Source organism: Tachypleus tridentatus, chromosome 10 (genome assembly GCF_004210375.1).
Source record: "Tachypleus tridentatus isolate NWPU-2018 chromosome 10, ASM421037v1, whole genome shotgun sequence".
Taxonomy (NCBI): domain Eukaryota; kingdom Metazoa; phylum Arthropoda; class Merostomata; order Xiphosura; family Limulidae; genus Tachypleus; species Tachypleus tridentatus.
This window is the reverse complement of record NC_134834.1, coordinates 53,859,555-53,872,889: the sequence shown is the minus strand read 5'-3', so window position 1 is coordinate 53,872,889 and position 13,335 is coordinate 53,859,555. Positions and strand designations below refer to the sequence as shown.

General features: G+C 33.8%; 1 protein-coding gene across 1 annotated transcript in view; it reads left to right on the top strand.

Moving 5' to 3' along the window:
* Positions 1-13,335, top strand: part of LOC143229296 (fibroblast growth factor 8-like) — a 64,756-nt gene that overhangs the window by 20,571 nt on the left and 30,850 nt on the right. Inside the window, exon 2 of the mRNA XM_076461428.1 lies at positions 6,463-6,514. Coding sequence (XP_076317543.1) covers positions 6,463-6,514 — 52 coding nt within the window. The remainder of the gene's footprint in view (positions 1-6,462; positions 6,515-13,335) is intronic.

Below are 13,335 nucleotides of genomic sequence, written 5' to 3'. Positions count from 1 at the left end.
GAATCTCTCTCTCACCGAACATGTTCACCATTTCAGTCTTTGGAGCGTTATAATTCGTCAATAAGTTGTTAGATTTGGCCGTAGGTAGTGTTAACTAGTTGTTTTCCCTCTAGTCTATCACTGCTAAATTAAAGATGGCTTGCATGTACATTAGCGATTTCTAATCTTGTCGTGTAGTCCAAGTTCATATATAGTGTTATTTAGGTTTAGAGTGCCAAATGTAAAAATACAGTATTTTGAAACGTAAAAAATGTAAAGAAAAAACATTCCGTCTGTCGAAACTCTTCATAACATCGATACCTTAAGGAAATAACTGATGTTATTTAAATTTCGATAAGTATACATAAGTTTGGTTACATTCTAACAAATTACAAACGCAGAAACTATAAATATTATTTTTTATTCTTAAAAAAAGTTATTTACTTCGGCAAACTGACATAAGTCCGAGCAGTTGGTTTTTGTAATCTACGAAGTAAGTGTATGTTTAGATTTATAAATATTTTCCAACTTCTCTCTTTAAAGTTTCTCGAAATGTTGAAAAATTAAAAACAATTGACCGCATGTTAATTTCACGTTTAGAAATTTGAATTTAACTCACAATAAAAAGACTGAGTTGTTTGAGTCTATTTTTGTTTCTCCAAGACAGCAGTTTTGTGCGGATAACACTTTTTTTAAGTGTGTGTGTGTGTGTACTTGTTGTAGTGTGGTTGGATCCCACAACAATGGTACCCCAGAGTGTTCGTACATGACTTAGTGTTAGAATTTGGCGTCAAGCCAGGACAATGAATCCTGAGCCTTGTGTTCACTCATGAAAAAAGGCGTAGTTTACTATCCTTGTCGATAAAGACAGTGATTTACTGCAGTATAATTAGTTTTGTTATATTTGTTACGTTCAAGTAAGAATGTAAATTAGGTAATAAGCAAAATGAAAATTTACCACCTGCCTGGAATAAGCAGTTTTATGTTAGTTTTAAAAAATCTTGAAGTTAAAAATAATATAATGAAACTTATGTTTAGGGTGCTGTTACTATTTCTTTCTTACTCACAAGCTATTTCAAATATGTTCGTCTCGATAATAATTAAAATAATTTTTTATATAACTGATCCTCCCGGAGGGTCGACAGGAAGCTAAGGGATTTTCAATGCCGAAACCTGGAGTTTGACTCCTCTGGGTGGACAAAGTGCAGATAGTCCATTATGTAGCTTATCGCTGAAAGTAACAACCGGTAATCTATCATTGTCAGTCTGTGTTGTTTTTTTTAATTCAAGAAGAAAACAATTCCAATACAAATTGTAGTTATTAAGAAAATATCACAAGCGAATGGTCTTGCCGAAGAAACTTATTTATTACGTTCTGCAAAAACAAATTTTTTTTTGTAATAATCTGGTGCGGTTTTAAGCGATTACAAGAAACCAAAATATGTTCATAGGTACTAACTTCCATTTCCTTTAACATAAGAATTATAGTTATAATAAATAATATATGTGTGTGTTTGAAGTTAAATACAAAGCTACACAATGGGTTATCTGTGCTGTACTCACCACGGGCATCGAAACCCGGTTTTTTAGCGTTGCAATTCCGCAGACATTCCGCTGTATCACTAGGTGACAATATAAATAATGCAACTTGTCTGTTGTAATGTTCAATTAAAGAACATTAGGAGTGGATGTTATCGCACTGGTAATCTTAACTTTTGTTTTTGCCTTATCCAAACGCCTAAACAACTGCACAATGAGTTTGGAAACAGTAATACATTCTACTAATAATCGAGGCACTTGGAATTGAATCACTTGTTGAGTTGGCTGACTTCCATTCGTCAGTTACTTTCTTTTTCCTTTTGGATCTTTGCATGGAATTACTCAAGGGCTATCTACACTAGCTGTTCGAAGTTTGAACTGTTTTGAATTGATATACTAGAGGAAAGGCATTTAGTCATTTCTTGGGCTATTGTTCTCAAACCGAAATTAGTAATTTGACAGTCACACTTATAACGTACCTATAGCCCCAAAATGCGGAGCGTGATTAATATATTTTTGGGGCAGGGGGAATAACAAGAACCGAGCGCAGGACCCGCGAATCCATAGACCAGCACGTTGTGCTTTACATATCAGGATTTTCTCTTTCCATCTGCCAAATATGTGTTACTTATCGCAACAGCTGACTTATTTATCAACAAGGAAGAAGGAACAAACTAAACATACTTATAACTAACGACTTTTGTTATCTCCAAAATTCTTATAACTATGTCAAATAATACAACTTTTTTATTGCCAAACGTGGTTGAGGTGGGTTAAATTATTATGTTGATAACCATCATTATTCGTGTTGATTAAAATAAGAACAATTTGTATTCCTAGAATATATGTTAAAAATCGTTAGGCATCGGAACTAAAACAAAATAAAAGCAATTACTGATGACGAGAAACCCACTTGAAATAAAAGTGTATCTCAGAACGGCTGGTATGGGTATTAACACTTTTATTGATAAGCAGAGAACCACGTTAAGAGCTTCCTAGGACATCTTCAGGTTAACAGAAAGAGTTTGCAACTGACCATTGCCGGGCATATGTCTTAGGGACGAGAGTATAAACAGGCACGGGAATGTATGGGGCGTTGCAGTTGGATGTTAGGTTATTAATTAGTAGAGGTATAAAGGTGTTACTTTATATTGGTTTACTTTTGGTTTTAGTTACTTTATAAGTAGGGCTTCTTTGATTTTGCGTTTGTTTATATTTGTTTCACTACTTAGTATCTGGGAGTTTTCTGTGATTATGTTGTGTTTATTTGATTTGCAGTGTTCAAAAATGTGGGTAGGTGTTTTTTTTGTGTTGATGAACTAAATCATAAAGCCTTAATGGCCAGTTTCGATGTAATCTCCCTCTTCACAGAAGTCCCAACAACTGAAGTCTGCAAAATAGCTTTAGAACTTTATATACAAGACCTCAACCTATTGATACACATCCCCAGTAACCCTTATAGAATTCACTACCACCAAAACAAACTTTATGTTGAATAACCAAAATTACCTACAAATAAATGGCTTAAGCATGGGGAATCCTGTGCCACTAGTTCTAGCCAACATTTTTATGACACAGATTGAGTCTCAAACGATTAATTCAGCCTCACACCCATCACTATACAGGTTCAAGTATATTGATGATACAATTGCTGGATTCACATTCACAGAACACATTTTTTTCAATCACGTTAACTCCATACACCCCAATATTAAGTTAACCTGTTAACAGAAAAAAACAACAACTAACCAAATAGCATTTCTTAACCTCAAAATCCCTAAAACTGATACACCATTTAAAACAGAAATCCACAGAAAAATCACCCAGACTGGACTATACATTCCCCGAGACTCAGCACATGAAACAAAACAAAATCTCAACATATTAAGAAACCAAATAAACACAGCCACAAAACTATATTCACCTGATAAAATTAATGATGAAATCAACAAAATAAAACATCACTTCATCAACATCAACAAATTTCCTAAAAAAAAAACAAACGTGGAAAAATTATACCCACACACCTAGACCAACAACAAACAAACAACAATAAATCCCAAGAGACAGCAAACTGCAAAACCTTATACTGCTGCATACCATATGTTCTTGATATCAGCGAAAAAATAACCAACATTTGGAAAAACTTATAACAAAATGCAACATTCCAGTAAACACCAAATTTATTCAAAAACCAGGTACAAAACTAAAGTCCATACTATGTAAAAACTACACTGACAAGCACAACACCAACATAATTTATAAAATAAAATGCAACATCTGTCACCACTTCTATATTTGGAGCAACAAGCAGAAAAATAGAAACTAGATTCAAAGAACACACACACAAAAAAACACCTTCACACATTTTTGAACACTGCAAATCAAATAAACACAACATAACCAAAGAAAACTCCCAGATACTAAGTAGTGAAACAAATATAAACAAACACAAAATCAAAGAAGCCCTGCTTATACAACAACTAAGTTAAACCAATATAAAGGAACACCTTTGTACGTACACTGATACTAATACTGCAACGCCCCCTACAATCCCGTGTCCGTTTATACTCTCGTCCCTAAGACATGTGTCCGGCAATGATCAGTTGCAAACTCTTTTTTGTTAACCTGAAGATGACCTAGGAAGGTCGAAACGTTGTTCTCTGCTTATCAATAAAAGTGTTAATACCCATACCAGCCGTTCTGAGATACAAAATAAAAGGAACTAAAAGTGTTTTTTTTTGCTCAATATCAATTTAGATTTTACAATACAATAACAATTAAAAGAGGCCAACATTCGCGGGCGAATGCAAGATGTATACACCAAAGAGTACAAACATGGCTAATTTTGAGACCAGAATTGAAAATTGTTCATATCAGAACTTGAGATCTGCAAGAAGGAATTTTTGTATCAAAACCCATGTAAGGTGGTTGATATACAGGTGAATGTGTGTTTGTGCATTTTCTTATAAGAAAGCCATATCGAGCTATCTACTTTGTACACCGAGAAAAATCGAACCAATGATTTAAGACTTACCACTGTCCCGCCAAGGGACAATGTAACATATGAATGGTTCAAGAAAATCCCAAGTTGTGCTTTTCGTGTTGAAAAATTGAGCAGAAGACAAAAATTCTAAAATTCTATATTTGTATTTGGGAATTGCAAGAATTTTATTAAATTTAATATAAATTAATCAAAACAAGGTTAATTAAATAACCCAAACCCATAAAATTATGTTGTTTTTTTACTCTGTAAAAATGACTAAAATAGACGTATCCCATATTTTTGAATGTAAGTGTATGGGATCTGTAAGCACGTATGTCTGTATCAAATTTCACGTACATTGGTCGAAATACGGAGGAGAAATTGTCCCTAAACCCCCAAATTATGCCTTTTAGTGAGTTTTGTTCTCCTTTAAAAGACTTCAGATGGATAAGTCCAACGTTTTTGTACGTTAGTGTGTTGAGCGCAAGAAAATTTATATTTTAACAATTTTCATCTTCATTTCAGTAAAAATGGTAGCACAGGAGCCCAAAATATACATTCTTGTGATTGTTTCACTTTTGACCTCATAAGAGCCTTAAAAAGGCTTAAATAAAAGAACCAAACGGTTTCTAATCATACTGGACTGAGGTATAATCTTGTTAAGTTTCAAATCAGTCTGTCGAGAAACGACGGAATGATGGTTGATTGAAAAATGTTTCGAAGAAAGAAGGAAAGTCAATAGGAAAGCAGTATATCTTTCTTTAGTGTGATATTAAAAATGAATCTTTTAACATTAAAGTTACATTGAATAATTCACTACAGAATATTTCACCTAAATAAACTTGTATCAATTTAAATTGGTGTTCGATCTAATTCTAGGTTTTTTCCTTCATACAAGTTTTCCTCTGTTACCTAGCTGCCATTCATATTTTTTGACGCAACTGACAATTTATTTTTAAACCACTGCACTATAGCTGTTTTGTAACTTTCTTTGAGCTGAATATACTTCACTGGGCACATGTAATACGCGATGTCTCGTGAAGTCCCTACCAAAGTGTACACTAATATCTAGTTGCGTATACGAATATCTGATTCTGTCTCTGAGTAAGTATCGTACAGAACTAAGATATAGCTATAGCCTACTTGTGTAGTTGATGATGCAAACAATGAGGTGTTTTCTCTGAGTCTAGTCACAGTTCATGTAGAATATGGATTAATTTAAAATAGCTATTTATAACATAGGCTGAATTACCAATTACTTCCGTTTCAAATGTCGTGTTTGATTACAAAATACCTAGTTGGCATAACAATGGACTAAGGAAGAGGACTGACATTACTGATTAATGCTACATCTGTAATATTGACATGTTAGTGTTATACATATCATACAGTTATTTTACAAAGACAGTCGTTTGAACTTTCAATTGGTCTTTTGTTAGAAACTATCACGTGTTTATATACTCAAAATTATTTTTCCATCTCTAATATTACATATCATTCACATCACGAAATTCTCTTGGAAAATATTTAAAGTTTAAGAATTCTATACAAAACTAATTTCGAAAAAAAATTAATCAAACAGATATTTCAGATTTGATGTCGGCATTTTAATAAAAGTTATGTTCATTTTATTATAGTATCATTTTTTCTGTTTGTGTTGGGGTTAAATTCCAGTTACAACAATAGCTGAAGATTCAAATAAGAATTTCTAATGTAATCTATACGAGAAATCCCTAGTATTTTAATACAGTTTCATTAATGCGCATTTCTCAAACTCACTTTATTTTTCCAGTAATTTTGTAATTTAGCAAAATCCTTATAACGTTTGATCTAAATAGTTTAGTTTCTTACGTGAAATTTTACATTTTAAGATCTGAATGTGACTAATCCAGTCAATTATTCCAAGGTACGTCAGACATTACAACCTGTATTATTTGTTATTCTGTTTTTGGATATAGGTTTTGCCCAGCTGCTGCCTTGCTGCTAATGTACCTGCACAGTCTTCTGAAGGTAAGTACTCTGTCTTGTTAACAAGTAGGTCATCCTCTTGTACTTGTTTTTCATATATTACATTAAAGTCATGTAACGACATCTGGAGCCAGCAACACCCATCACTCATCACAAAAATCTGAAACAACAGTCTATGTATTTAAAGAAATTGTTTGAAAGAATATTTAGGTAGTTGATAATAATTACTTTGAGATAATAGAAAGAGTTTTATCCGTATACCGTATATTACTTTAAAATCTAGTTTTCAGTGAAAACCCGAGAAAATAATTCGAGGTTATTACTTCCAAAATTGTTGAATTTCATCATATTACCATATATTGATTGCATATATATATGGAGTTATTACTAGAACGTAAAATAACAACAAAAAACAATCAATTTGGATATTTAGACAACGTTTGATGATTCTAGATTTCTAGAACCCTGACAACTTTAATTTCAAAATTGTCCTGTTTCTATCACGTTTAATCTATCACGTTCTTTTCTCGAGACATCGTGTGGGTAAAGTAACAAGAATAAATAGCTACACCCTAAATAAACAGGCAATGCTATCTTGGTTACCTGTCGGTTTAGTTTCACCTAGTTTGAATTATATATGCGTGTGTATTTGTAAGAATAATCCAAAACTTGTTATTTATCTTCTCGAGAAAAATAAATGAATTAAAAAAAGCGGTTTGCTTTCTGAGAAATTTGAAATTTTGTGTATTATATCCCTTCACACCAAAGATAAAACAATTACCATCGTTTGCAAGCTCCGAATCTGACTCAAGGACAGTTATCTCCAACACAAACAGTGAATACTTAAAATGAATGCAGCTATTGTTACACATTCTCTCAGTTTATGGTGTAGTTAACCCATGTAATAAAATACTGTTTATATTATAAACAGGTTAGGTGGATAATTGTTATAGGTATGTGCCTGTTCTAAGCTAAATAATGTTCTTTACATGTACTGACATTTTCTAAGGACGCTCTGTTTGACTTTAAAAAAAGTTAGTTTAATGTATTTAGAATGATTATAAGCTTAGAAAAGCTGCAATTTACCGTGGGTAAAATTAGAAAAACAACTATATATTTGCTTAATTAATTTATATAAGAGGAAATAATTATTCCTTGTGGAATAAAAAAAAAAAACACACTAAGCAAGCACATTGCTACAGATATTACACCCTTAGGGAAGTGCAGATGTTGGGTCATCTATAACCTGGTGTTTAATGCGCTCGACTGGCAGTCTCTGCACTGTAGGTTCGAATCTCTGTCACGGAACGTGCTTGCCCTTTCAAACGTGAGGGTAGTATTATGTTACGGCAATTCCCATTAGTTGTTGTGAATAGAGCAGACAAAGAGTTAAATGTTGAGTGGTGATGACAAGATGCCTTACCTCTAAGACTATCACTGCTATATTAGGGACGACTAACACAAATCGCCGACGTGTGGCTTCGCGCGAAATTGAAAGCAAACGAAATCATGCTACATATGTAATTTTATTTTGTTTGAGACAGTTAAAAAAACCTACAATATATGAAATAGAACATTTTAGGAAAAAGTCGACCTTGTACACTAACTTAAAAATCATTTTCGTTTTTATAAAGAAACTTTTTTGAATGTTACACCTGCACAGTTTTAAGTAATATAAAATTTGTGGATCTCGTGTTAACTGTATGTAACTACAGCCTGTCAAAACACCTATTCCGTTGCGAAACGTAATTTTGTTTTGTGTACAAAGCTATACAGTTAGCTATCTGTGCTGTGTAACGCAAAAACTGGGTTTTGATACCCACAATGGGCTGTGCGCAAATAGCCCATATTGTCGCTTAACGCTTAACAACTAAAAACACAAATAAATTATTAAGTTTTGTCTGTCCACCACGAGCATCGAAACCAGAAGCTAAGTATTATACGCCTTTTAGACTTACTTCTGTATCATTTTCTTTTAAAAATTGATAGTAGAACTGTTACATGTTTAGCCACTAATTAGTGTTGCATTAATTTGTTGTTCGAATCATCTGGTGGTCTTTATTATTTTCTGAACATAATGTAGTAATGCAATCCGAATAAAAACTATTTTTTTATATTCTAATTGTCCTTATGTCTATGAGTAAGCAAACTTGAAACTAAGGACTGGCCCATAGTACTTATATTATCGCAAAATATAGAAACCGTTTGCACGTTCCAAGCATTCCACGACTTTTGCACGTATAAAACACAAGAAGAAAAAAAATTTGGTACGAGACAGGAGCTTAGAACAAGTACTGTGTATTTATTATTCCGGAATGTCCTGAGTTATCACAGAATTATCAATTCCATTTTTTTTTCTTTTATTACCAATTTGCTGGGAGTACCTTAATGACAGCGAGGACCCATTGCCGTAAAAACACACTAGTCACTTTTAGACTGTAAATGCACTATAAAGAATGACGGTCTAATCCTAGTATTCGGTCTGACAAGAGTAGTCAAAGAATTGTTGATGGGTGATACTGACTGTCTGCCTACAAAATTAGTGATGGATCTGCTTAAATTCTGAAACAAACAAGTATTCACCCCAAAACCGATAACTCCCGAAACAGTTGTTTTACGCCACAATGTTACGGCACTTATAACACGCTTTTCAGTAACTATAAGTCATTAACACAGTCACAGCTCGAGCGTCTGAGTCGTTGACTCCTTCCTTAGTATACTAATCATTAGTGGAGAAAGTTATGGTTCAACAGACGCCGAAAAAAATGCTGCAACTAAACTTTTGATTAATTAATTCTAGAGTGTTACTGATCAAAGTCATATCACACTTCAATAATTTAGTACGGATGAATACATACAGCGTTGTCTGAAAGATTTCCTTTCGTGAAATCTGGAATTGAATCTTGCATCTCATTTTGTGTTTTCAGTTTCTTTACAATGTGAGTTATGTTTTTTTTACTTACAAAAGCTTTGTTACATTCCCATTTCATGAAGTATGAATAAGAAACTAAAGATGACTCACAGTTGAAATGTATGATGAATGTAGCAGATTTGCTTCTACACATTTATTTTAATATCTGCGTTTATTTCTATTTGAACTTTAATGCATGTGATGTATATTGTTAAATGTATATTGCGCAAGTCCTGCCTGCTCTTTAATTTGTAGACGTTTCTCAACGTAAGGGCCCGGCATGGCCAGGTGGTTAAGGCACTCGACTTGCTATCTGAGGGGTGCGGGTTCGGTTCGAATCCCCGTCACACCAAACATGCTCGCCCTTTCAACCGTGGGATCATTATAATGTAACGGTGAATCCCACTATTCGTTGATAAAAGAGTAGTCCAAGAGTTGGCGATGGGTGTTAATGACTAGCTGCCTTCTCTCTAGTCTTATACTTTTATATTAGGGACGGCTTGCGCAGATAGCCTTCGAGTAGCTTTGGGCGAATTTCAAAACAAACCAAACTCGACTTAAGAATCAACAATGTGATTGGCAATATTGTTGCTAATTGAGCTTTAGAGAGCCTCGCCTAAAAGTTTATAAATCGACACACTTTTTAAACATATAATTTTCTCTACAAGTGGGTTTTCTGGTCATCACGGCTTTTTAAATACTGATATGCAGTTTTCCTTTCCCAACTATTGTCTTGATACTCAAGTTAAATATAATAGCCTAGTTTTTGAATGATTTGTTCTGAAGTCAGAATACCAACTGATGCAAAATTGTGCAATAAAATGATATAGGTAGGCATTAAAAACATATGTTCAGGATGTAATAGTACTGAGGATATACAATTCAATACTATCGTTCCACAGGTTGTGACACTTGTTTTGTTTGTCAGCTCATTGTTTCCGAGAAAGCATGACATTATTCAGGAATTTCAAGTATTAATGAGGATACATCACACAGATTAAAACGTTATTTTTACTGAAATACACGAGGCTTTCCAAGCACCAATAACTCTGATGAGATGCATATACTGATTGAAACTTTTGTAAAACAATAGAATAAGGACAAATATTGTGAACTTTATATCTTACAAGTGAGATATACAAGTACTTTTCTTTTATTTTCTAATTTGTTGTACTCAAATACGCGGTTTCAAATATTATTTTTGAATTAAAATATAAACTTAGGACTAATTTATCACAAAAAGATGGTAATTTTCAGAGTCAGTATAAAAAGGTTGATAACGTATAGCAGTAATACCGACATTCACTGCTTTATTCTTTCATTTATACGTAAATATCAACAATATAAAAGTTTTGTTTCATTCGTTGCTTTTTCGTGTTTTTTTTTGAAAAATAAGAATTTTTTGAAAGTCCCTAACTGAGATTCCTCTTGTCAAGTGAGACTCCTAGTGAGAAAACAAGGAAAAACTGGCATGTTGAGTTAACTCGCCGTCGAACATTGTTTTACGGAACATTTTATTTGTTTGTCTACTGTGGCACGTGTTTGTTTTCTGTCTGGCTCCATAAAATAGACCTTGACACCCCCTTCTCTCTCTCTTTCCATCTTCCAAACTCCTCCTTTTTAAAGATAAGTACATTGCTTTGGACTTCCGACAAGAAATGTGTTTGATTTGGCTGGTAATAAAAAAAAAAAAAAAAAAAATAAAATATATTATCTTTTGTGCTTATCTTTTCATCTGAATAGAATGTGTCACAAAGAGTGGTAACAAATAACGCTTATAAAATATGGTTTTCAACTCCGAAACTAATGAATCAAATAGGCTTAATGTTAGTGATCAAAATTGTATACCTCTGATAGGAAATAAATAATAAACTAATTATTAAAGAGGAATGCGGGAAAAGAAAACGCAATACATTTTAAGTTTATTTTATTTTTGTCGTTAATATTACCTTTGACTTTTTAAAAGTTTTTTCTTCTAATTATCTATTCTCACCGAGATTATAAAAATAATTTTTATTCTAGGCATTTTAAAATTACAAACACAATGTTAGATTTTCATTTCTCAATCGTAACATTCAAAAATACTCTCTTCCCTAACAGACATGGCTCAGTGGTAAATATGAGGGCTTATAACGCTAAATACCGGGTTTTAATACCTGTGGTGTGCATAGAACAGATAACCCGTTGTGTAGTTTTATGCTTATTAACAAACAAAGACATAAAATAAGGTTTTGGATAAAGCAGTAAATTTTCTTTGAAATATGCAATACTTTATATATATATTTGGCATAGTCCGCTGGTTAGACTGCTTGATTCATCATCTTTGGGCAGCGAATTAGAATCTTCTTCAATGAGCATGCTTGCCATTTTGACCAAGGAAAAGTTGTAATCTGCTGGTCAATTTCATTATTCGTTGGTAAAATAGTAGCTCGAGACTTAGTGGTGGTTGTTGTTGATCTGCCTTTCTTCTTGTTTGTTGCTGCAAACTTAGGGAAAGTAGCACAGATAGTCCTCGTGTAGCTTTACGTGATGTTCTAAACAAACCGAATTACGGCCAGGCATGGCGAAGTGGGCGGTTAAGGCACTTGACTCGTAATCTGAGGGTCGCGGGCTGTAATCCCCGTCACACCAAACACGGCGTTTGAACGTTATAATGTGATAATCAATCCCATTATTTGTTGGTAAAAGAGTAGCTCAATAGTTGTCAATGGGCGGTGATGACTAGCTGCCTTCTTTCTAACCTTACAATGTTAATTTAGGGACGGCTAGCGCAGATGGCCCTCATGTAGTTTTGCGCGAAATAAAAAATACATTACGATCTTTGGAATGTTACATGTTATAATTTATCTTAGACGAGTCTCTTATTTATTATGTTACCAATTACAATTTCTAATAGCCTGAAATTTGAATTTGAATTATAGAAGTGAAGTGAACGTTAATACATATCAAATGTATGATATTTTCCAACGAGATTGATACACAGTTTTCTTTCTTAATACGGCTCCCCGCCAGTACAGCGGTATGTCTCCGGATTTACAACGCTAAAATCAGGGGTTCGATTTCTCTCGGTTGGCTGAGCAGATAGCCCTTTGTGGCTTTGCTATACGAAATACACACACACACACTTTCTTAATACGAACGTATTTAATAAAGAAGCAATAATACAATTTATAATAACGGTTATTACGACTAATAACTGATAAATAAATAAATATATATATATATTGTATATTCATAAACGTTTTACAAACATACAAGCAATACTGGGTCCGGCATGGCCAGGTGGATAAGGCACTCGTCTCGTAATCTTATGGTCGCGTGTTTGCATCCCGGTCGCACCAAACATGCTCGCCCTTTCAGCCGTGTGAGCGTTATAATGTGACAGTCAATCCCACTATTCGTTGGTAAAATAGTAGCCCAAGAGTTGGCGGTGGGTGGTGATGACTAGCTGCCTTCCCTCTAGTCTTACACTGCTATATTAGGGATGACTAGCCCAGATAGCCTTCGAGTAGCTTTGGGCGAAATTCAAGCCTTAATAAAATAAGAGATATACAAAACAAAAATACCAACAGTATTTTACGTAGAAATTGAATGATTTTTAAGCTTTTTGGGTAGTTCGTTACACCGAGAAAAAAAAACCCAATAAATATGATAATGTGTTTTTCATTGGATTTCATTACTTAACTATGTAAGTATTAATCGATAACTGAAGCCACTGAAGATTGTAGGTTCGAAACTACGCTGCCGAACATCTTCACTTTATCAGTTGTGGGGTGTTATAATGTAGTGACAAATCCCACTATTTACTGATAAAGTTGATGGTAAAGGGTGTCGGATAGCTGTCTTCTGCCTAGTCTGGAAATTCAAAGCCAAAACAGAATAATTGGATTTCTGTTCCGGTCTTTGTCAGAAGAAGGTTAACATTTGAATTAGCTTCTGCATTGTGACGTAG